Below are 25,633 nucleotides of genomic sequence, written 5' to 3' on the forward strand. Positions count from 1 at the left end.
ATTAAATGTAACCATATTGCTATACTTAGAGGTGCCTCTCTTCATTTTTATACTCCGTTGTGAAATGAGGCTACTTGTATATCAAGACATCGCTTGTATATCAAGTCAAAATGTATTTTAAAATGTTGCTAGTCCTGCAAAATGCTCCCAAACCAAGTTACGCTCAAACCAAGGTTTTACTGTAGATAGATAGATATTTGCATCATGGTCTGTATGAATGAGCACAAACTGCAGTATACTTACAAAAGCATGAATATTACTATACAGTGTTAGGCAAAGAAACATAAATTTAAAACAGACTGGTTCTAGGTAGGAATTTAGAAGTGGACAAGTTAAGTACTTAGTCGCGCTATTTTATTATAGATAGATTGACAGACAGATAGCTAGATAGAAATGCAGACTGATAACTTTATAATATAGTCATAATATAATATCACAGTAATAAATAACTCACGGCTCTTCCTCTAATTCCAGGAATTATCAGAATAAAGGCACTGGCAAACACCAAGAATACGATGATAACAATAATGCAATTCACATTAAAGGCCCACTCCTTTCTTGGTTGTGGGTAGAAGGGAAATACACGATTGTAGAAAGTCATGTTTGTTTGGTTATTTTTTTTTTATGTCTGGAAAAAAAGACAAATAAAAATCTTTATTATAACATCTGTTTTATTACTATGATATGGTTTCAGTCTAAGATCCCAATATTGTAACAGAACCCTATGACCAATAATTATAATATTGGCTGTTCATGTTTTTTTTTTGTTCTATAACTTCCTTGGCATCCTAGTGGTTGTGTTTTAATGGGAAAATAATTAAATTTTCCGTGAGTTGCTTGCTAATGGCATTCTCTACTAAAGTTCGAAAGTAAAGGACCCTAGTAAGGTAGTCTTTGGGGTCTGTGATTTTCTCTGTCTTTTTGCCATATAATGGTCTCTTAAAAAAATAAATACTGAATATTTTTACTAAGTAATATTACATACCAAAATAAATAAAAAAATGACTTTGAAGTGAAGTGCAATGCTGTGTTTATGTGCTTCAGTGCCAGCTCTAATATTTACAGTAGGGATGACATCAGCTAAGCACTTTCATTGCCACAAAGCTGGCATCATTGTGGGTTTAGGAAGAACTGTAACTGTTGCATGTTGCCAAATCATTTCTTCATCAGATTCTTCTTATATCTGATATCATTCATCATTTATATGACTCATGTTCTTCTAACATTCTACAGAATAATAAATTGGGATTTTGAATTAATCATTTCCATCTGATTATTCATTATTTTAAATGACTCATTACCAAAAATAACTTTACGGAAAAGTGAATTTGCACTCTCAATCTCCTGTCTACTGTATACTTTATTATTCCACCTCATGATAGCGGATCGTTTGATCTCAGGTAGTCTGTCTGATACCAGGAAAAATGATAAAATATACAGCGGTAAAGAGATCTGCAGTGCGTCTTTCCTTTCCTCTTTTTTTTTATGGGCCATTGCAAGGTAGAGACAAGCCTTATGCCCTGTACACACGGTCTGACATTCCGATCACAATATCTGCTGGATTTTTTCAGACGGATTTTGTCCGAAACTGGTGTTGCATACACACGATCGGACAAAGTTGTTGGAAAATCCAATCGTTCGGAACGTGGTAACATTCATTATGTAGAGGCTAGTAGCCAATAGCTTTGGTCTCATAATTTGATCTGAGCATGCGTGGCACTTTGTCCATCGGAATTCTCTACAAAACGATCGGAAAAAGTCAGATCAGATTTTTTTGTCGGAAAATTTTAGAGCCTGCTCTCAAACTTTTTCCGTCGGAATATCCAACGGAAAAAGTCCGATAGAGCCCACACACAATCGGATTTTCCAACAATGCAATCCAATCAGACCTTTTCCGTCGGAATTTCCGACCGTGTGTACAGGGCATAATAAGATCCAGTACTCGGTGCTGAGTAATGTAGAGGATGTGCATCAGTAGGGTAGCAACAGGCTTCTTCGGTGTACCAATAATATATGTATGACTAGTAATAATCCAAATCACTTAAAAATGATGGCTGCTCATCGACTGAAGTATTTTGCTTTAGCTGAGAGTAGATAAGCCAATAGTTTTTCCTCAAAAAATGTGCTAATATTCATTGTTTGGTAATATTCCTTCTGACATTGTCATCATGATATAACTTCCATTATCACAGCTCATTTTCTGACATAATAATAATAATCGTTCGGTACATGTTTGGATTTTGTATTAAGTTTTAGGGTTAGATTTAGGGGTAGACTTAAAGTGATATTAACCTCTCAGTTTTCTTTATTTAACCGCTTCAGCCCCGGAAGGATTTACCCCCTTCCCGACCAGAAAACTTTTTTCAATTCGGCCCTGCGTCGCTTTAACTGGCAATTACGCGGTCATGCAATGTTGTACCCTAACAAAACTGACGTCCTTTTTTTCACAAAAATAGAGCTTTCTTTTGGTGGTATTTGATCACCTCTGCATTTTTGATTTGTTGCGCTATAAACAAAAAAAGAATGTCAATTTTGAAAAAAAAATATTTTTTTTAACTTTTTGCTATAATAAATATCCTCAAAAAATATATAAAAAATGTTTTTTTCCTCAGTTTAGGCCGATACATATTCTTTGTCATATTTCTGGTAAAAAAAATCGCAATAAGCCTTTATTGATTGGTTTGCGCAAAAGTTATAGCGTCTACAAAATATCGGATAGATTTATGGTATTTTTATGAATTTTTGACTGTGTGACCGCGACATTATGGCAGACACATCAGACAATTTTGACACATTTTTGGGACCATTGGCATTAATACAGTTATCAGTGCTATAAAATTGCATTGATTACTGTAAAAATTTCACTGGCAGTGAATAGGTTAACCACTAGGTGGCTGGGAAGGGTTAAGTGTGTCCTGGGGCATATTTCTAACTGTCTGGGGGATGGGCTAGCAGGGACATGACACTGATCGTTGCTCCCGATGACATGCTGTGTTTACATTGGCATCTTCCTGTTCTTCAGCTCCGTGACACGATCGCGGGTATCCCCGTGGACATCAAGTCCGCGGGTCCTGCAGGCATGGTCATGGAGCTCGTGGCAGGTGTGCCGGTGGGAAATTCAAAGTAACATACGGGTACATTACTTTGCCCAGCCGTGCCATTCTGCTGATGTATATATACACATGGCGGTCGGCAAGTGGTTACAAATATTTTTTTTTATACTTAGCTGCTCTGTATAATGGTTTTTGCACAGAGCAGCCCAGGTCCTCCTCCTCTCGGGTCCCTCGCTGGCGTTCATGGCCCCTCCCTCCTGCCAGGTGCCCCCACAGCAAGTAGCTTGCCGTGGGGGCACCCGAGCTGAGCCACTTCCCCATGTGTCCATTTAGACACCGAGCTGCAGCTCAGCTCCACCCCTCTCTCTCTTCATTGGCTCACAGACTTTGACTGACAGCAGCGGGAGCCAATGGTTCCCCACTGCTGTCTCAGACAATGGTGAGGGAGAGTCCCGGACAGCCGAGACTCATGTGCAACATCCCTGGATCAAGATGGACTTAGGTAAGTATTAGGAGGGCTGAGGTTGAGGGGGGCTTCTGCACGCAGAAGGTTAATTCTATCTTAATGCATAAAAAAAACCTTCTGACTTTAGAACCACTTTAAGGTTAATGTGTAAGTACTAATCTAACTGCCTGCCAACCAGCTGCCATCATTCCCGCAAATCGCCGTACTGGTACAGTGGTCTCTTTAACAACTATAACAGGCCCATGCATGCTCACTGTACGGAGCTGATGCTCGTAGCACTCTGCCCTACAGAGAGCCAGAACAGGGATATGTCAATGTAAACAAATAGATCCCTGTTTGACAGGTGAGTAGACAGAGATTGTCTGTTCCTAGTGATTAGGAACAGCGATCTCTCTGTACTCCAAGTCAGTCCCCTCCCCCCACATTTAGAAACACCTCCAAGAGAACACATTTAACCCCTTGATCACCACTAGTGTTAGCCCCTTCCCTGCCAGTGTCAGTTATAGAGTACCCAGTGCATTTTTATAGCACTGATCACTGTATAAATGTCAATGGTCCCAAAAAAGTGTCAAACGTGTCCAATCACTGATCACCGCCATTACTAATAAAACAAAAAAAAATCAATAGTAATATCTCCTATTTTGAAGACTCTGTAACTTTTGTGCAAACCAATCTATATTTGCCTGTTTGTGATTTTTTTTACCACAAATATGTAGAAGACAGGCTTAAACCGATGAAGAAATTTGTTTTTTGAAAAATGTTTGGGGATATTTATTATAGCAAAAAGTAAAAAATATTTTTTTTTTTTAAATTGTTGGTCTTTTTTTGCAAAATATAAAAAAACGTAGAGGTGATCAAATACCACCAAAAGAAAGCTCTATGTGTGGAAAAAAAGGAAATCAATTTTGTTTGGGTACAACATCACATGACTGCGCAATTGTCAGTTAAAGTGACGCAGTGCCCTATAGCAAAAAATGGAATGGTCATTAAGGGGGGAAATCTTCCTGGACTGAAGTGATTAAAGTGGTAATAAACCCAAACCAAAAATGTAATATATTGCAGCTTTTTAATGTAAAAAAATGTAAAAAAGTTTCCGGTGGTGGTAATCCACTCTTGCTATCCAGCGACGGATGATCATCTCTCCGGGATCACCCATCGCTGGATCAGATCAGTCATCGCTGGACGCCGGAGAGATGATCATCCGTCGCTGGATAGCAAGAGTGGAATTACTACCACTGGAACTTTTTTTTATTTTTTCTATTTTTAATAAAGGACTTTTGCAACGATGTGTGTGTCTTTTTTCACTATTTTTTACACTTTCTTTGTGAAATGGTAGGGGTACTTTTGTACCCTCTTACCATTTCAAACGGGGGGCGGGATCTGGGGGTCCCCTTGTTAAAGGGGGCTTCCAGATTCTGATAAGCCCCCCGCCCGCAGACCCCCACAACCACCAGCTAGGGTTGTGGGGATGAGGCCCTTGTCTTCATCAACATGGACCCCAAAGCATCCTCCCAATGTTGAGGGCATGTGGCCTGGTACAGTTCAGGAGGGGGGCGCTCTCTCATTCTCCCCTCTTTTCCTGTGGCCTGCCAGGTTGCATGCTCAGATAAAGGGTCTGGTATGGATTTTTAGGGGGAACTCCACACCATTTTTTTTTATTTGGCGTGGAGTTCCCCTTAAAATCCATACCAGACCTAAAGGGTCTGGTATGGATATTTGGGGGGAACCACACGTCATTTTTTTTTTATTTGACGCGGGGTTCCCCTTAATATCCATACCAGACCTGAAGGGCCTGGTAATTGAATTTGGGAAAACCCCACGCTTTTTTTTTTTTATCAATGACTTTCAAAGACTGTTCTCTGTATTACGGGGAGCCGACAATTCATTATGAGTTATTTTAAATGACTTTTTTTCCTGCAGAAATTACACTTTGTGCAGGGACAGTTCTAAGCATGGGAAACATGTGCCCCTTCACAGGCATACTATAGACACCCCCCAGGTATGAAATTTAAAGGAATATTACACTTTTATTGTTTCACTTTAAGCATGATTATAATCACTGCTCCCGAAAAAGTTTTTAAAAGTTTTTTTTTGCATTGATACATGTCCCCTGGAGCAGGACCTAGGTCCCCAAACACTTTTTATGACAATAACTTGCATATAAGCCTTTAAAATTAGCACTTTAGATTTCTCCCATAGACTTGTACAGGGCGTTCCGTGGCTTTTTGAATTTGCCGCAAACACCCCAAATTGTTCACTGTTCCGTGAACAGGCGAACATGCAATGTTCGAGTCGAACATGAGTTCGACTTGAACTCGATGCTCATCCCTACCTGTCAGTGGTAAATGGTTTTAATCCCCTAACTGCTACATCTGCAGAGCAGCTTGTTCTATTGAAAAACAATAGACTTACTGGCTAGATTGCCAGATAGAACTAAGTGAAAGAAAACCTAAAAAAGATCCATCACCACTAAGAATTGGTAAGCTGCAATGTTAACAAATCTTTATTTTTGGGTTTAATACCACTTTAAGGTTAGTGCAGGTTAACAGTTAGGCCCTGGGTCTGAATGGGATCAAGGATACCTGGTGGGAACCCACAATCAATAAATCTTAAAATCATGCATATTCTGATCTGCAGTTAATTATAATGCCCCATACACACAAAGTCTGATCGGATTATGTTGTCGGAAAATCCGATCATATGTGGGCTCGTATGTGGAATTTCCGCCTGAAAACGTTTGAGAGCTGGATTTAAAATTTTCTGACAATAAAATCCGATCAGACCTTTTCCGATTGTGTGTAGAGAATTCCAATGCACAAATTGCCACACATGCACAGAAAAAAATTGGAGATGAAAGCTGTTGGCTACTGGCCTCTACGTAGTCCCGTCGTACGTTACGGATGTCACCTCGTTCCAAACGATCTGATTTCCCAACAGCTTTGTGCGACCGTGTGTATGCAAGACTAGTTGCAGCCAAAATCCGTTGGAAAAAATCAGACGGAATTTGTGGTCATAATGTCCGAATGTGTCTACAGGGCATTATAGTTCTGTCTCCAATTGTACTCTACCAAGGAAACCAACACATTGATGATGTTGGTGCATTTAGAAGCAATCCTTTATGTAATGCATGCAATCATCAAAGGGAATCTGACATTACTGAAAAGGAAATGCCGGGGAAAGACTGAAACAGATTGGATATTGTAAACTACTGAACTGTTCAAAGTTCAATTTATCAACTTGTATCAGAATATGAAAAACATTTAATGCGCCTACTACAGTCTACACTACCATTACTACCATCACTACTAAATTAACAGTAATAATAATATGGAACATGACAGAACATATCCTATTTAGTTTTATATTAATCAAATATTACACAACAGTACACCATTTAAATACTTGTTACAAACTTTTATTATGTCTCCGTGCTCATTATAATAATACTTTGCTTAAAGCCGTTTTAAACACAAAATCAATCATTTATTATATTGCAGCTCGCTAATTCTTAGATTTGATGGCTATATTGTTTTCTTTCCTTTATTTTCACCGGATGATCCTGCCTGTAAGTCTGTTGTTTTTTAACAGAACAAGCTGTCTTGCAGATGAAGCAGATAGAGGGTTGAAACAAACCATTTAAACTGGCAGGGGGTTCTTGAAATTGTCAACATTTATTTATTTCTGTAAAACCTTTATCCCAAAGACAAAAAAAGAAAATGAATGCAGCCACCACATTAATGATTGGTAAGCTGCAATATATTACATTTTTGGCTTTGAGTTTAATACCGCCTTTATTTTAATTATTTCTGCTGGTCCCCATACGTAAGCAATGCACGAATGAATAGGAACTTCAATATTCATGCTTGGGGGGGGGGGGGGGGGTTATTTGCGAAAGGTAAATCCACTTTGCACTGCAAGCACACTTGGAAGTGCAGTCGCTGTAAATCTGAGGGGTAGATCTGAAATTAGGGGAAGGCCTGCTGATTTTATTGTCCAATCATGTGCATTTGTATTTTCCTTGCATGTCCCCCTCAGATTTACAGCGACTGCACTTCCAAGTGCACTTGTAGTGCAACGTGGATTTGCGTTTCGTAAATAACCCCCTATGTGTGTTTTACTGTATATCATTTTGATCATTTTTTTGTTACTAAATAATAAAAATTATTTGTGAATATGTAACTATGAGATTGTACTTATACATGTACTATATGTATATGTGCTTCATAGATGGGTGTGATTGACTCCTCCTGACGAAGCGACTCCTACTGACACCAAGTTATGCAGTGGAATAACGTCCTTACAGGATGTCTCCAATTTACAAGCCGACCTCAATGCTCTGTCCAATTGGGCGTCTATGTGGCAGATGAGGTTTAATGTTGAGAAATGTAAAGTTATGCACTTGGGGGCTAAGAATATGCATGCATCATACATTTTAGGGGGAGTACAACTGGGGGATCCATAGTGGAGAAGGATCTTGGGGTTTTGGTAGATCATAAGCTCAATAATAGCATGCAATGCCAAGCTGTGATTTCCAAAGCGAGCAAAGTCCTTTCCTGTATTAAGAGAGGTATGGACTCCAGAGAGAGAGATATCATTTTGCCCCTGTTCAAATCATTAGTAAGACCTCATCTGGAATATGCAGTTCAGTTTTGGGCACCAGTTCTCAAAAAGAATATCGGGGAACTGGAGAAAGTGCAGAGAAGGGCAACCAAACTGATAAGAGGCATGGAGGAACTCAGCTGTGAGGAGAGATTAGAGGAACTGAATTGATTCACTCTTGATAAGAGGAGATTAAGGGGGAATATGATCAACATGTACAAATATATAAGGAATCCATATAGTGAACTTGGGATCCATATAGTGAACTTGGTGTCGAGTTATTCACTTTATAGTCAACAAAGAGGACAAGGGGGCACTCCACGTCTAGAGAAAAAGAGATTTCATCTCCAAATACGGAAAGGTTTCTTCACAGTAAGAGCTGTGAAAATGTGGAATAGACTCCCTGCAGAGGTGGTTCTGGCCAGCTCAGTGGATTGCTTTAAGAAGGGCCTGGATTATTTCCTAAGTGTACATAATATAACTGTGTACTAACATTTATAGCTAAAGTTGATACAGGGAAAATCTGATTGCCTCTCGGGGAATCAGGAGGGAATTTTTTCCCCTGCTTTAGCAAATTGGATCATGCTCTGCTGTTTTTTTTTTGCCTTCCTCTGAATCAACTGTGGGTATAGAATTGGGTATATGGGATTGTATGATATTATTATTATTTTATTTTTTATTTTTTTTGTGGTTGAACTGGATGGACTTGTGTCTTTTTTCAACCTGACTAACTATGTAACTATGTAACTATGTAACTATGTACAGTCTCAAAACAGATAGAGGATCACGTCAAGACATATCTCAGATTCTCACACTACCAATGGGGTTTATTTATTCCTTTGCCATCATCTGTATTTACCATGTACAGTTGTGATTGAGTTTATATTATTTTTTGTATAATTCATGTCCTTTTCTTAAATAAATTGTTTATTTTATTATAACCCCTGCCTTATTCTTGGGTACCGTGATAGTCGTAATCCTTTTCTATGCCAGGGGCATCCTTGTAGCAGCCCTAGGTATTTCTTTGCATAAGTATTTTTTGTGTTTAAAAAGATAATTAATAAGTTGCAATGCTCTCATTACTGTCGCCAGAACTGCTGAAAACAGAGAAATATTTATGCATGCTGATTCTTATTGTAAATGTAATAAAAAGAAAATGTAAAAAAGTTATAATATAATTATGGTAAAACATATAGTATAACTGGACTAAACAATTAGCACACAATATAAAAAAAAAATACAATAAATAGTATGCAGCACTGTAACAAAAAAAAACAAAAAAAGCAGTATTGTAAAAAAAAAAGCAGTATTTGTAAAACAAAAAAAAAAAAAAAAGCTGTATTTGTAAAAAATAAATAAAAAGAAATTGTAATAAATGAACAGACTGACCTTTAGATGTGCACTCCGTGTAACAGCTACTGTCAAGAGCTGCAATGGTATGTGAAGTGGCCACTTTTATACCTTACTACCAAGAGGTAACATTGCTCAATAAAAGGTGACATCATATGATAAAGATATTCTGTTCATTATCTATCATAAGATATAGCAATAGAGGAAAAGAGGATATTATATTCAAATGAAGCCCAACCCATTTGCTACTGTACTTAGCAAATAAGAAACTTCCTTGAGAGCCTCACATTTCTAACCATGTCATTGTGATCAACAGTACAGAACAGAATGCCGGTGCTGAGGTTTACAAGAGGTGAGTGTTTTTTTTATACTTAGTACTTATAACTGAGGTCTTGCAGAATTAAAATACTCTTAGCATAGCATTCAACTATTTATTTAAACATATTATCTAATTAGTATTAGTTTTTGTTATAGCTAGTTATAAACTACTATTTAAATCACCATGTACTACTGGGCTGTTCTGAGACTAATTAAGTTTATTTTATGAATTCTAATTTAAATTACAAAGGTAAATACAACTTTTTTTTTATATTTAACTAATCACAAAAAGTGGAACTTTATATATATATATATATATATATATATATATATATATATATATATATATATATTAACACAAAATTCTATAAATACTTTAGTTTTCACCAGTTGAATGCATGTTTCAAAAGCTTTTTTAAATCGTTTTTGGTGGTGGAGGCAAACATCTTGTTTTATTCCCCTACCAACCATCACAATATATTTAGGTGAAGATGGGGCTGTTCATGGCTAGTTAAAGTGGTAATAAAACCCCAAAACCAGAAATGTAATGTATTGCATTCATTAGATGTGTTGGCTGCATTTGTTTTTGTTTTTCAAGGCTTTTTTTCCTCTGGCCAGTAACATACCTCCTGTATTAGAGTTCCCTCGCTTTGGATGAGAGGGCACCTTTGGACAGCAGCATGGTAAGTCTGGAGGAGCAGAAGTGTTATGCCGCGTACAGACGATCGGACATTCTGACAACAAATGTTCGGTGTGAGCTTGTTGTCGGAAACTCCAACTGCGTGTAGGCTCCATCGGACATTTGCTGTCGGAATTTCTGACAACAAATGTTCGAGAGCTGGTTCTCAAATTTTCCAAAAACAATTCCGACGCACAAAAGTTCACGCATGCTCGGAATCAAGCAGAAGAGACGCACTGGCTATTGAACTTCTCGGCTTGTGGTACGTCTTGTGCGTCACCGCGTTCTGGCGTTTTGCGGAATTTCCGATAACATTTGTGTGACCGTGTGTATGCAAAAAGACAAGTTTGAGCCAACATCCCAAAAAAATACACGGTTTTGTTGTCGGAATGTCCGTTCGTCTGTACACGACATTAGATGTACTAGCAGATTTAAATAAACGTAATAAACAAATTGAAGCCAAACTCCAGCTAATATTTTTTAAGCAGTTACAGCAACAGTTTTCCTTTTGGATAAAAGGTGTTACATAAATAAATAGAAGCTGACCATTATCGGCACCTCGTCAGTGTTAAATGGTTTTTCTCAATCCTCTAACTGCTATAACTGTAGGACTGCTTGTTCTGTTGAAAAACAACAGACTTACTGTAAGAATCAACAGAATTAAAGAAAAAAAAAGCCAAAAAAAGAAAACAAATGCAATCACCACATCTAAGTCCTTGTACACACGGTCGGACATTCCGACAACAAAATCCATTGGATTTTTTACGACGGATTTTGTCCGAAACTGGTGTTGCATACACGCGGTCAGACAAAGTTGTCGGAAAATCCGATCGTTCGGAACGTGATGACGTTATTTAGTTACGACGGGACTACGTTCAGGCTAGTAGCCAATAGCTTTGGTCTAGGAATTTGGTCTGAGCATGCGTGGCACTTTGTCCGATCGGAATTCTCTACAAACGATCGGACAAATTCCGATCGGATTATGTTGCCGGAAATTTTTTATATCCAGCTCTCAAACTTTGTTGGTCGGACATTCCGACGGAAAAAGTCTGATGAAGCCGAAAACACGGTCGGATTATTCAACAACACGGTCCGATCGGACATTTTCCATCGGAATGTCCGACCGTGTGTACAAGGGCTAAGAATTGGCAAGCTGCAATATAACAAATGTTTGCTTTTTGGGTTTAATACCACTTTAATCAAAGACCGATGTGTTTTTGTTTAACGGGACATTTCTGTGATACTTATAGCCAAGTATATTTGTATAGCCATAAATACACATGATTGTCTTGATAACAAGAACAAAAAAAACACAATTATTTCTGATTGTGTGCGATGTGTAAGAGCATGTATTTCTGTTTTTATGCATAACAAGGAAGGCTCAGCATCCTAATGATGCTCAATTCCTGATTGTATGAATTCTAACACCTGTATGTTTATTCAGCAAACATTGGAAGGAGCAACGTGCTTCAGCTATTTAAAATATTTGCCTTGGAACACATCATAGTTCGTACTGGTTAACGTCACCTGAGAGCTTTTAATGCCAACAACTTTTGGATTTGAAAACCACAACATTCAGATTATCGGGTATTGTGAATCAGTTGGAAATATTCCAAATAGCAAACCACAATACAAAGTGCTACTTTCCTGGCACTGTTATATTGAAATGCCAGCTTGTGCCTTTTTGCTGTTCATACACAGCCAAGCATTTGACAAATCATTTTAAAATTTGAATTGAATCTGTGAAAAACGTCAAACACCAAGTCTGGGTGTTTTTTAGTCACTTTATAGCAATTTTATGCAAGCATGGGAAATATAAAAAATATTTTAATCTCATATACAGTGTATATATACTATATTGTCTAAAGTATTGGCATGCCTACCCTTGCTCCCACATGAACTTAAATGTTATCCCAGTCTTATGCCCTGTACACACATTCGGACATTCCAAAAACAAAATACGTCTGATTTTTTCAGACGGATTTTGGCCCAAACTTCTCTTGCATACACACGGTCGGACAAAGCTGTTGGAAAATCCGATCGTTCAGAACGAGGTGACGTACAACACGTACGACGGGACTATAAAGAGGGCAGTAGCCAATAGCTTTTGTCTCGTAATTTATTCTGGGCATGCGTGGCACTTTGTCCGTGTGAATTGTCTACACGCGATCGGAAATTAAACGATCGGATTTTGTTGTCGGAAAATTTTAGCTCCTGCTCTCAAACTGTGTGTGTTGGAAATTCCGACGGAAAAAATCTGATGGAGCCCACACACGATCAGATTTTCTGACAACACAATCTGATTGCAAATTTCCGTCAGAAAGTCCGACCGTGTGTACAAGGCATTGGTCCATAGTTCACATACTTTTACATATCTGGAGCATATTAAGTACAGTGAACCCTAAACACCACTAATGGAAGGGCTAGTTCAGCTGTTGTTTTGACCATGCCAAACACAGCCAGGGACAAGGTGGATTCAGCTGGTCTTTAAACGCCCCTGTGCACTTGACTAAGGCAAGTCAAGTGTCAGGAGCATCTAGTGCTCCTGCTCCTCATTCCAGTATCTTGGGTGTTGGCTATAGCACTGTCCTTGTCTGTCTGTCCACCTGCAAGGTGATTAATGTGATCAAACAAAAATTGACCAAAACCTTCTATCGTTACTCTCGCTGTTTATACCAACGAGAGAAAGGAAAGAAAGGAAAAGGAATAAACCTTCTTATGTCACTCCTCGAAATCTAGAAGGCTAATGCCATAGCCAATACAAAGCATAATGAGAAAAAAGTTTTTCTCCCCCTCTGGACTCTACTAAGAGAAGAGATGTCCAGAGAAGGACAAAGATAGCTACTAATGGCTATAGCGGACAAATAAGAATTTGGCAACAATATCAAATAATCAAAACTAGTTTATTCCTATTATAAAAAAATTAAAACGAACCCAGCAAATTTGCTTCACTAGAAATCAATCCCACGTGTCTCAATAAATAGTCCCTTAAATAACCAGATATTCCAAAACGAAATTCACAGACATCACGACCCACATAAATAACATATAAATAACATACACACAACAATAAAAAATGGATGAGGCACCTCTATAACCACACACGCCAGGCTGCCGTCGCATGTATAAATATATCCAAATGCTTCTAATAAGCAATATTGACGGAAGATTGACACGTATGTGGTCCCCGGGATAATATAATCGCTAGCCTATCATTTTCCGCTAAGACCCCTTTCACACTGGGGCATTTTTCAAGCGCTTTACAGTTAAAAAAAAGCGCCTGTAAAGCGCTTGAAAGAAGCCTCATCTGCAATCCCAATGTAAAAGCGCTTTCACACTGCCAGCGCCAGAAAAACGCTCGTAAAGCGCCGCTTAAACTAGCAGCACTTTACCAGTGTTTTTTGAGCACTATTGGGGCGCTTTTAACCCCTGGTAGTGGCCAAATAAAGGGTTAAAAGCGCCCACAAAATGCTGCTGCCAAAAGCGCTTTGCAGGCGCATTTCAGACGTTTTGCAGGCGCTTCCCATTGATTTCACGCCAACGCAGCACCTTAGTGTGAAAGCACTCTGGCTTTCGTTGGGATTGCAGTTGCAACTTCGTTCAGGCGCTTTTTTTTTTACAGCTAAAGCCCCTGAAAAATGCCCCATTGTGAAAGGGATCTCAGTGTGAAAGCACTTTGGCTTTCACATTGGGATTGCAGAGGAGGCTTCTTTCAAGCGCTTTACAGGCGCTTTTTTTTTACGCTAAAGCGCCTGAAAAACACCCCAGTGTGAAAGGGGTCTAAAGATTAAAGTTCAGAAAGCTTCACTGATCGGATAAGCTCCTTAATTAGATAGGTGGGAATAAGTTCTACAGAGATTTTGCAGCAGTTCCTGCTAAATCCAAGATTTTCTTTATAGGTATACTAGGAAGTGGCTATTATGCGACCAGACTTTTTGACAGCAAAGGTCCAACGGAACGAGTCCGTCAGACAATTCGATCGTGTGTGGGCTCCATCAGACCTTTGCTTGCCAAAAATCCGGCAGACTTTAGAAATAGAACATGTTTTAAATTTTTCCACGGGAACTCCGCCGGACCGAGAAATCCGTTGTGTGTATGCTAGTCCGATGGACAAAAACCGACGCTTGGGCAGCTATTGGCTACTGGCTATGAACTTCCTTATTCTAGTCCAGACGTACGTCATCATGTTCAAACTTGTCGGACTTTGGTGTGATTGTGTGTGGCCAAGTCCGTTCATTCTGAAAGTCCATCGGAACTCTTCCGAAAGTCAGTTGGAAAGACCGTCGGACCTAGTCCCTCGAAAAGTCCAGTCATGTGTAAGCGGCATTAGAATGCACACATTATTCTCTTATGTCATTTTCCTCTCAATAGACGCAATTCTTTTATAAAAGAGAAATATGCTGATGAAGAAAGTCCTTTTTATGCATGCTATCGGAATTCCAAAAGAAACACATCACCAATCATTTCCATAGTTAGTAGTTCAAACTTGTATTATTATAGGTTCACTACATATATTTGTTTGCGATAGATACAATGTAAGCAGTTCGTCGGCATAGAGAAATATAGATTTTCAGTCTCACAATAGGATGCAGCCAATAACCAGCAAATAATCATACAATGAACAGATATTGAGCAAAGATTGTAACCGATTTGTTACATTACCACTCCCGGATACCTTCTGGTTGATTGGTAGCAATCTGTTCAGCTGATGTAAAGCGTAATTGTATGGTATTTCCTTATTTGTTCAAGCTGGTAACCTTAGCTGATAAATATAATTTCCATATTGCAGGACATCTCTCATTCCGGAGGCAAACTGCTGCTTTTTACTCCCAGACTTTCATTCCCTGAGGTCTTTTAGATTATTTCACCGATCCAAGTTCCATAGACACGGTTTGCCACTGACCAATTGATTAATGTGATCAGTCTCTGGGTGAAAACCAAACCTGTTATAAGCCAGTCAAACCCTCACATGCTTTTGATAGAGATTGATAAGCATGTTATTTCTGATCAAGCCCTCTCTCCATTTGCCTTGCTCTGCTTGTTTGAATTTTCCTGTGTATGACCTTGGACTGGAAATTGGACTATTCCCTGAACTCAGTCTGCCTTTTACCTGGACTGTCATTGAACCACTCTGCCTATCTGCCAACCGCAAATACCTGTTTGCTTTGCTCAGTTCACAGCTGCCCTGGTGTGGTGGCCAGGCACTATAGCGTTGTGTATAAGTCCTGGGGGTAACTGAGTACCGGTAGGCCTGCTTGCCTTATGGGAAAGGGGGCTGCTATAGGTGAAGAATACAATAGCCAGTTATAGTGTCTGACAACCTGCATTGGGTAGACATGACAGCAACTGAGGCTATTGCTGAGGACCACAAAGCTATTATGGGACCAACAAATATACACTATATTACCAAAATTATTGGGACGCCTGCCTTTACACGCCCGTAAGAAGGCGGGCGCAGGCCGCCAAAATTTGTAGGAGGAGCCTTGCCTTTAAAAGGCCTGCCCCTGGTTCTCCTTTCTGTCGGCTTTGCTTCTCATATTTTCGTTGGGTGTTTCTTCATCGTTAGGCGGCATGTCTGGTTTCTTCAGAGACGTTTCCTGTCTGTGTTGGATGCTTGAGAGCGTCATTTCCAGCGCAACCACGACAGCATTTTGGGGTATTTCCCATTGAGGAGACGTGCGGCTGCTGGGGGCTTTCTACTATCCCTGCCTTCGGAGGCAGGCGGAGGTATCATTCATGGAAGGGGGGTGCAGGCGCCGTTCTATTGTCATGCTTCCCATTTCTATTTCTGTAAGTCTGCTACATGGCAATATAGGCGTCTGCTCTAAGTAAGTGATTGAGCATTGCACTACAGCATGGGTCCCTCTAGTGCTCTACTAGAAATATTATCACACTATTTGGTTCCTCTGCTTGGATTGGGGTCTTGGTCAGTTTAATATACATGTTGTGGGGTTAAGTCACTGTGTTAAGCATAGCCCATTCTAAAAGCAGGGGTCAGCAATGCAGATTTTTTTTTTTTAAATATCAAAGGCCTGTGTTTTCTTTTCCTTAAGCCATAACTATGTATACAACAATATATTATAAAGTGCTTCACCATAGGGATATATTTACTACAAGCTGTCACTTACAGTGTTATTTCAATGAGCCAAAGCAGAGCAGGATCCTAGGTTTCTGTGACCCATAGCTGCTGTCAGTAGTCTAGATCCCTTGCTAATCCAACCTGCAACAAGATCATACTCCCCCTACTCGGGACATGATAGAAACAACAGACACCACTGGACACGTTACGCTCCATGAATAGGGACATACATATCCCTCCATGATATTTCATGAAGTAGAAATCTAGCCTCTGGTGGTGCATCTGGTCGGCTCTATTATGCCGCGTACACACGACAGGACTTAAGTCCGGCAGACTTTCGACGGAGTTCTGACGGAGTTCTGACAGAGTTCTGACGGACTTTTCGAATGAGCTTGGCCACACACAATCACACCAAACTCCGACGGATTCGAACGTGATGACGTACGACTGGACTCGAATAAGGAAGTTCATAGCCAGTAGCCAATAGCTGCCCTAGCGTCAGTTTTAGTCCGTCGGAATAGCATACACACGAGCAAATTTTTCGGTAGGAACTGGGTCCGGCAGAGTTCTGGCGGAAAAATTTGAAGCATGTTCCATTTCTAAAGTCTGTCAGACTTTTGCGAATCAAAAGTCCGTTGCAGCCCACACACGATCGAATAGTCTGCCAGGATCATTCCGTCAGACTTTGGATGTTGAAAAGTCCGGTCGTGTGTACGGGGCTTTAGCTTTACTAATCATTTCTTGGTTGTTATTCTTCTCCATAAGGGGTTGTTTCTACCATCTTATTGTTTGTTGAGTGTTTTGTGGTTGTGGGGGTCTGCGGGCGGGGGGCTTATCAGAATCTGGAAGCCCCCTTTAACAAGGGGACCCCAAGATCCCGGCCCCCCCTGTTTGAAATGGTAAGGGGGTACAAGAGTACCCCTACCATTTCACAAAGAAAGTGTAAAAATTGTTAAATAAGACAAACACACTTTTGAATAATTCCTTTATTAAAAATAAAAAAAATAAAAAAAAGATTCCAGCGGTGCTAATCCACTCTTGCTATCCAGCGACGGATCTCAGGGGTCCAGCGATGGATGATCATATCCAGCGACGGGGGATCTCTCAGTCCAGCACTGTCCATACATCCGTCTTCTGTCTCCATTGCGGAGACACTGCGGAGATCCCAGCACTGACGTTTTTTATATTAGGAGGGCGGGGCCACCCGTCACCTGACCCCGCCCCTCTGACGCTGGTGAGGGGAGCCAGGGTTTCCCTAATGACGTATGGGTGACCCCGCCCCCTCTGATGTAACGGAAACCTGCGTTACATCAGAGGGGGCGGGGTCACCCATACGTCACTGGGGAACCCCTGGCTTCCCTCACCAGCGTCAGAGGGGCGGGGTCAGGTGATGGGTGGCCCTGCCCTCGTATGGGTGACCCCGCTCCCTCTGATGTAACGCAGGTTTCCGTTACATCAGAGGAGGCGGAGTCACCCATACGTCATTAGGGAATCCCTGGCTCCCCTCACCAGCGTCAGAGGGGCGGGGTCAGGTGACGGGTGGCCCCGCCCTCCTAATATAAGAAACGTCAGCGCTGGGATCCCCACAGTGTCTCCGCAGTGGAGACAGAAGACGGATGTATGGACAGTGCTGGACTGAGAGATCCCCCGTCACTGGATATGATCATCCATCGCTGGACCCTGGAGATCCGTCGCTGGATAACAAGAGTGGATTAGCACCGCTGGAATCTTTTTTTTTTTTTTTTTTTTTTAATAAAGGAATTTTTCAAAAGTGTGTTTGTCTTATTTAACCATTTTTACACTTTCTTTGTGAAATGGTAGGGGTACTTTTGTACCACCTTACCATTTCAAACAGGGAGGGGGCCGTTGATCTGGGGGTCCACTTGTTAAAGGGGGCTTCCAGATTCTGATAAGCCCCCCGTCCGCAGACCCCCACAACCACAGCTTAGGGTTGTGGGGATGAGGCCCTTGTCCCCATCAACATGGGGACATGGTGCTTTGAGGGGTTACAGACCCCCAAAGCATCCCCCCAATGTTGAGGGCATGTGACCTGGTACGGTTCAGGAGGGAGGGGGGCCTCTCTCTCGTCCCCCCTCTTTTCCTGCGGCCTACCAGGTTGCGTGCTCGGATAAAGGGTCTGGTATGGATATTTAGGGGGACCCCCACGTCAATTTTTTTTTAATTTGACACGGGGTTCCCCTTAATATCCATAGCAGACCTGAAGGGCCTGGTAATTGAATTTAGGGGAACCCTTACGCTTTTTTTTTTTTTTTCATCAATGAATGAATGAATTGTCGACTAATACAGAGAACACCCATTGAGTGTTCTCTGTATTACGGGGAGCCGACAATTTAGCCGCAAGTGATTTTAAAAGACTTTTTTTCCTGCACAAATTACACTTTGTGCAGGGACAGTTCTAAGCACGGGAAACATGCGCCCCTTCACAGGCATACTATAGACACCCCCCAGGTACCACATTTAAAGGAATATTACACTTTTATTGTTTCACTTTAATCATTATTAAAATCACTGCTCCTGAAAAAACGGCCATTTTTAAAACTTTTTTTGCATTGATCCATGTCTCCTGGGGCAGGACCCAGGTCCCCAAACACTTTTTAGGACAGTAACTTGCATATTAGCCTTTAAAATGAGCACTTTAGATTGTGAACGTTCGAGTCCCATAGACTTTAATAGGGTTCTAAAGTTCACACAAAGTTTAGGTCTGTTCGCAGGTTCTGTTGCGAACCGAACAGGGGGGTGTTCGGCTCATCCCTAATGACATTTAATGGGTTTAATCACTTGCTTATCATTTCAATGTCACAAACCGACACGTTTTCAGTCCGGACTTTAAAGAGGAAGTAAACCCTGATGAGTTTACTTCCTCTTTGATTCCCTGCAAAGGTAAAGCATAATGGACTACTATGCATCGCATAGTAGTTCATTATGTGTCACTTACCTGACACAGGAGCCAGCGAAGTCACCGCTGTCCCCTGTAGTCCGGAGCGTCCATCTTCTCGGTGGGTCTCCGTGGGTCTCGCTGCTCCGGCGCTGTGATTCGTCGGAGCAGCGATGACGTCACTCCTGCGCATGCGCATGGGAGCCGACACTAGCGGCATTTTGCCGCGATCTGTGGCTTACCCAGTGCGCCTGCACGCCGCTGTCTACGGTGCATGCGCCGTAGACAGCGGTGGCTGTCTTCAGGTAAATATCTCCTAAACCGTATAGGTTTAGGAGATATTTCTTGGACCTACAGGTAAGCCTTAATCTAGGCTTACCTGTAGGTCAAAGTGGTTTGTAAGGGTTTACAAGCACTTTCAATTACTAATCTACTACCATCTTATGTCAATTAGGTCATGTCTCAGGCAGTAGGCATTGAGGATTTTGCGTCCATCCCTCCTTCTCCGGCTAGGGGTTCTGAACACAGCAGTACACCCTCCAAGAGGTCCTGGACCATTCCCAGATTGATGGCTGAACTACAGCACAGGGGTATCTCTCGTATCAGCATGCAAAGCGGAACTTTTTAGACTCTTGTTCCCTAGTGCATCAGGTTCCGTTCCTGAGCAGGTCACCCTTCATCCAGTCAGGTCATCCCTCACACAAATCCACTCCACTCTAAGTTTATTGGCAATGTCCTTTCAGGAGTTATGGGCCAGGGTTGAGGTCTTAGAAAGCCCTCCATGCCTGACCCTGGAGGTACCTGTCGTCCCCAGCATGTCAGCAGTCTCCGTGTCACTCTTGATCGTTCTGTTAGCCGCAAGTAAAGCTGCTAGTTCACTGTCAGTTACTCCTGCTCATTTTATCCCAGCTAATATAAAAAAGGACATTTTGGAGGGTAAATATGTCAATTTAGCTTCCCTGTTGATAGTGGCTCATGACATTGCTGACAATAAGTCATACGCTTGTGGTGAGGTGGTAGTCAAGACAGGGGATCATAGGCTTAATAGCAAACTCTCCTTTCCAGACTTTGTTCTAGAGTTTAGCATTTTTAGAGATGTTATTCCTCAGAGGAGGGAGGAGCTTGAGCTCTACCTTTATGCTGTAGTGGAGTTGGGGAAAAATACGGGGATCAGCTTTCTATGATTACCATCGTTCTTTCTCTGCTAAGGCTGCAACTATTTTTGCCCAGCACCAGGTGATGAATGACGGGAGCAATGTGGATACTGAGCTTTTTTGTCGCCATTTTGCCAGGTTAAGGTCTCCTGTGCGCGCCACTTGCCAGTCTTCCACACATACTACCTACTGGTGCCCTCTGCTGTTCAAGTTACCTCCAGGGCGTCCTCAAGTTTATTACCAACCCCAGCTCATTCGACTTATTTTGACAAGCTTGGCCGCCCGATGGCTCATGCAATTACAGCCAATGCCATCTCCTGCTTGTTTGTGCCAGCTGCTATAGAGCACACCCCAAGTCTGCTTGTTCACTGAAGCAGGTGAGGCCCTCTTGACTAAGCCACATCAATGTCCCTTTCTTACAGACCTGTCTGGCTTCCCATCCTTCTATGTTATGTCAATTTTTAGTGGAAGGGTTCACTCAGAGTTTTCACACAGGTTTCATTATATTACCTCAGGGCACTTTTGAGTGTAAAAATCTGTTGTCATCAGTAGCTGACCTGGACGCGGTGGATTTGCTCATCCAGTCCGAGCTGGTCAAAGGCTTTGTCATAAGGCCTTTTTCCACACCACTTTTTCAAAATTGGAGGGTCAACCCACTTGGCTTGGTCAAAGGGAAATTTTAAAAGTAAACTTTGTTTGATTTACGATTTGCCAGCCCCTCATTGTTCACATGTGCCTAGTCTGAATTCCTTAATCCCATCAGAGGAGTTTTCGCTCAAATATGCGTCTGTGGCTTAAGCAATCTAATGCATCATCAGCGTAGGTAGAAATGCTTGGTTAACCAAAACAGACATTTCAGATGCTTTCAAGCTTCTCCCTATATTGTTTTCTCTCTGGCAGTGGCATGGCATTAAGTGGAGGGGGGTGTATTATTTTGACACCAAGCTCACTTTTGGGTCCAAAAGCAGCCCTTGGCTTTTTGATGTTTTTGCTTAACAGTTGGATTCTCATGCATAGGGAACTCTGTCAGGAAGTCATCCACTATTTGGATGACTACCTCCTGATCGAGAGTTCGAGCCATGCACTCACTGATCTGCAGAAGCTTGTGGCCGTGTTTTCTGAACTTGACGTGCCATTGGCAAGTAAGAAAATGGAAGACCCAGCTACCACTTTGACCTTTTTGGGGTTTGTGTTAGATTCTCGGTCCATGCAGGCGAGTCTGCCGGCAGATAATTTGGCTGGGATTAGGGATTGGATCCATGGTTTTACAGCTTCCCAAAACAATTTCAGGAAAGATTTGCAGTCACTGTTGGGCATGTTAAACTTTGCTATGAGGATCATTCCCCAGGGCAGGTCTTTCATTTCCCGGTTGCTGGTGTTGTTACCCTCAGCCCCTGACTCCGATTCCAGGGTTGAGTTAGATGCAGTGGGATGAGTTCCTCCAGCACTGGAACGGCATTTCCTTGTTCATTCCTGCAATTTCGGTGTCTTATTTCCAGGTCATTTCTGATGCTGCAGCCACTAGAGGCTATGCGGCTATATTTGACACACATTGGCTGGCAGGACCATGGCTAGACGAATGTCGGGCCATTCTCAGGTTCAGACAAATGTTTGCCTTATTCAAGGTCTACTCCATAGTGGCTGCAGCTCAGGTGTGGGGTCACTTGTGGACAGGCAACATTGTGGTGTTCTGCACAGAGAATCAGGAAGTTTTGGAGATCATTAACAAGGGAAAGTTGGGTTCTCTGCACATCATGTCTTTCTTACGCAGGCTTGTTTGGTTATCTCTTCAGTTTAGCTTTCACATGTATTGCAGGTATATCAGGGGTGTACAGAATACAGCAGCTAACACTCTATTTCGGTTTAATTTTCCCCGCATTGCGCTCTCCTGAGGATGGATTAGAGGCACACTTTAGGATTGATAGATAGGTCAATGTCTGTCAACATGAAGAAGGTTTTTCAAACACTTTACCCTAGGCCGGATTGTTTCAATATTCAATACCTTTTGGCTTTTGTGGCTTACTATCATTCCCAACTGAAACTGTCTCACAATACTATCAAGGAATACTTGCCATGTATCCAGAATTTCATTTCCCTGCAACATCCTGGTAGGCCTTCAATGTTTGCAGCACATTCCATTAAAGCCATCCTTAAGGGTATTGAGAAGTGCAACCCCCCTAGACCTACTATTAGGCTTCCAGTAATTGATCATGCTTTCCAGGGAAAGTGAAATGTGTTGTTTAGGTCCCCTTTTGGGCAGCTGCCTAGTTTTGCTCTCAAGGCAGCTATATATTTAGCTTTTTATGAGTTTCTTAGACTAGGTGAATTTACCCATACTGGAGCTAAGTCCCGTATGCTTTTCATTAGTCAGTTAGTCAGATACCCTCGACCACTACCTGTTACACCTGGATATGTGTAAAACGTAGCAAACAGGAGCTGGTACCGATATTAGGCACTTCAAGATCAGAACTGATTGGTGCCCAGTTTGCGGTCTTGGATTCTCTTATGGCCCAGTTGGCGGATGAACCCAGGGATAGTCCACTTTTGCCATTTCACGGGGGCCCCCCTCACCTCAGCACTTTTCATAAAACACTGCCACACTCTCTTAGGGAATCTTGGGTTGAATCCCAAGTCTTACTGCTTCTGCGGCCTCCTGCCAGGGGGTTGCTGATCACATCATCAAAAGGTTAGGCAGGTGGAGGTCGTCATGCTAGGGCAGGTACATGCCACTCATGGAGATGTCTCAGGCATTTGTACATTTGGCCAATTAATCTGCATTATATTTGTTTTAATAAAGCTTTAATAGCATCTTAGTCTTATTCCCTAGGGTTCAATATTGAGTTAGCCCCCCCCCCCCCTCCCCTTTGCAGCTATAACAGCTTCAAATCTTCTGGAAAGGCTGTGCACAGGGTTTAGAAGTGTGTCTATGGGAATGTTTGACCATTCGTCCACAAGCACATTTGTGAGGTCAGGCACTGATGTTGAACGTGAAGGTCTGGCTCGCAGTCTCCGCTCTAATGCCACGTACACAAGACCAGACTTTTCGATGGACTAGGTCTGACGGTCTTCCAGACAGACTTTTGGCAGAGTTCCGAAGGACTTTCCGAACTACCGGACTTGGCCACACACAAGCACATCAAAGTCCGACGGATTCGAACGTGACAACGTCATATGACCGGACTAGAATAAGGAAGTTCATAGCCAGTAGCCAATAGCTGTCCTAGCATCAGTTTTTGTCTGTCGGACTAGCATACAAAAGAACGGATTTTTCGACCGGACTCGAGTCCGTCTGAAAGATTTCAAACATGTTTTAAATCTAAAGTCGATCTGTTTTTTTTAGACAGCAAAGGTCCGATGAAGCCCACACACAATCAAATTGTTGGGCGGATTTGTTCCATTGGACCTTTGCTGTGGAAAAGTCCAGTCGCGTGTACGCGGCATTAGTCATCACAAAGGTGCTCTATCGGGTTGAGGTCAGGACTCTGTGCAGGCCAGTCAAGTTCCTCTACCCCAAACTTGCTCATCCATGTCTTTATGGACCTTGGACAGTGGGGTCCCCAACAAGATGTACACTAGAAAAGGGATATAGTTATTAGTCACAAATTTGGGATAAATGAGTCACATACGATTTTACATATGATATTAAAGTAGTATAAAATATTATAGGGTTATTGCACAATGCAAGATGCTGTATTGTTTTACACATTACATTATTAAATATTTTTTATGGGATTTTAAGTGTCAGTTTTGGTTTGTTTTTAACCCAGAATATTTGCTCCTTTCCCTTTTAAGAACTTGACAGTCTGGGAAGCCCAAAACAGTAGCTGTAAAACTTCTGTTGGTGTGTCAACTCCAAGACCGCGTACCTTTGCTTTTGATATCAGTTTTGCAATATGGGAAATTTTTTTTTTCTTGGTGCAAGGCTTTCTCATAAAAACAGATATTTAAACAGTTTCAGCTTTAGAATAACATCTCATAAACAACAAAGATTTTATTGTAACAGGAAGCAACTGCAATCTTTTTTTTTTCCAGGTAACACAAATCGCAATGTAATCTCTTAGCATTTTGGTATACCGACAAGCTATACTATTATCATTTACTAACACTATATATATATATATATATATATATATATATATATATATATATATATATATATATATATATATATATATACAGTAATGCTGCGTACACACGGTCGGACTTTCTGATGGAAAATGTTCGATGGGAGCTTTTTGTTGGAAATTCCCTCTGTGTGTAGGCTCCATCTGACATTTTCCATCTGAATTTCTGACACATAAAATTTGAGATCTGGATCTCCAATTTTCCGACAACAAAATCCGTTGTCGGAAATTCCAATCATGTGTACACAATTCCGGTGCACAAAGTTCCACGCATGCTCGGAATCAAGCAGAAGAGTCGCACTGACTATTGAACTTTTCTTGGCTCGTCGTACATCGCCACGTTCTTGACGTTCGGAATTTATGACAACATTGTGTGACCGTGGGTATGCAAGACAAGTTTGGGTCAACATCCGTCAGAAAAAATCCCACTGATTTTGTTGTCGGAATGTCCGATCGTGTGTATGTGGCATTACCGTCAAAACAAGAATGACACATAGATTTTGGTTCATAAAGGAGTTCAAAGGATTGGAGCACCACAGATATTTGTCCAATTCATTTTATTTCATAGATTTTTATGATTGCTAAATGATGATTTCCTTCTTTAACACATTGAGCTTGTCAAAATATTTGCAACACAATGCTTGTTAAAGGAAAGTTGTTACTTGTTACTTTCATGTGAAAAGGATCAGTAGGTCCAAAGATTTAGGCAGTTGAAGTTTCATGCAAATTGTAAACTTTTTCCTGTTTAGGTCAGGACAAGTTCCTCCATCCACCTCCACCCCAAAATGGCACATCCATGTCTTTTTAGAACTTTCTTTATGCACTGGTCCAAATCTTTTGGTGGAGGATTACAGCGTGGGGTTGTTTTTCAGGGGTTGAACTTGGCCGCTTAGTTCCAGTGAAGGTAAGTCCTAG

The 25,633-nt window shown here is 41.4% G+C and overlaps 2 protein-coding genes across 2 annotated transcripts in view; one reads left to right on the forward strand and one right to left on the reverse strand.

Moving 5' to 3' along the window:
* Positions 1 to 9,628, reverse strand: part of DUOXA2 (dual oxidase maturation factor 2) — a 30,534-nt gene extending 20,906 nt beyond the window's left edge. The window contains exons 1-2 of the mRNA XM_077473217.1: positions 9,508 to 9,628; positions 455 to 628 (exon numbers count right to left, since the gene is read on the reverse strand). Coding sequence (XP_077329343.1) covers positions 455 to 601 — 147 coding nt within the window. The 5' untranslated portion in view covers positions 602 to 628; positions 9,508 to 9,628. The remainder of the gene's footprint in view (positions 1 to 454; positions 629 to 9,507) is intronic.
* Positions 9,629 to 9,721: 93 nt separating this feature from the next.
* LOC143963038 (dual oxidase 1-like) overlaps positions 9,722 to 25,633 on the forward strand; it is a 77,085-nt gene continuing 61,173 nt past the window's right edge. Inside the window, exon 1 of the mRNA XM_077472589.1 lies at positions 9,722 to 9,820. Within this exon, the coding sequence (XP_077328715.1) occupies positions 9,796 to 9,820 (25 nt within the window). The 5' untranslated portion in view covers positions 9,722 to 9,795. The remainder of the gene's footprint in view (positions 9,821 to 25,633) is intronic.

The sequence above is a fragment of the Lithobates pipiens genome, unplaced genomic scaffold (genome assembly GCF_037356315.1).
Source record: "Lithobates pipiens isolate NorthernLeopardFrog02 unplaced genomic scaffold, aLitPip1_a1.2 Scaffold_8, whole genome shotgun sequence".
Classification (NCBI taxonomy): domain Eukaryota; kingdom Metazoa; phylum Chordata; class Amphibia; order Anura; family Ranidae; genus Lithobates; species Lithobates pipiens.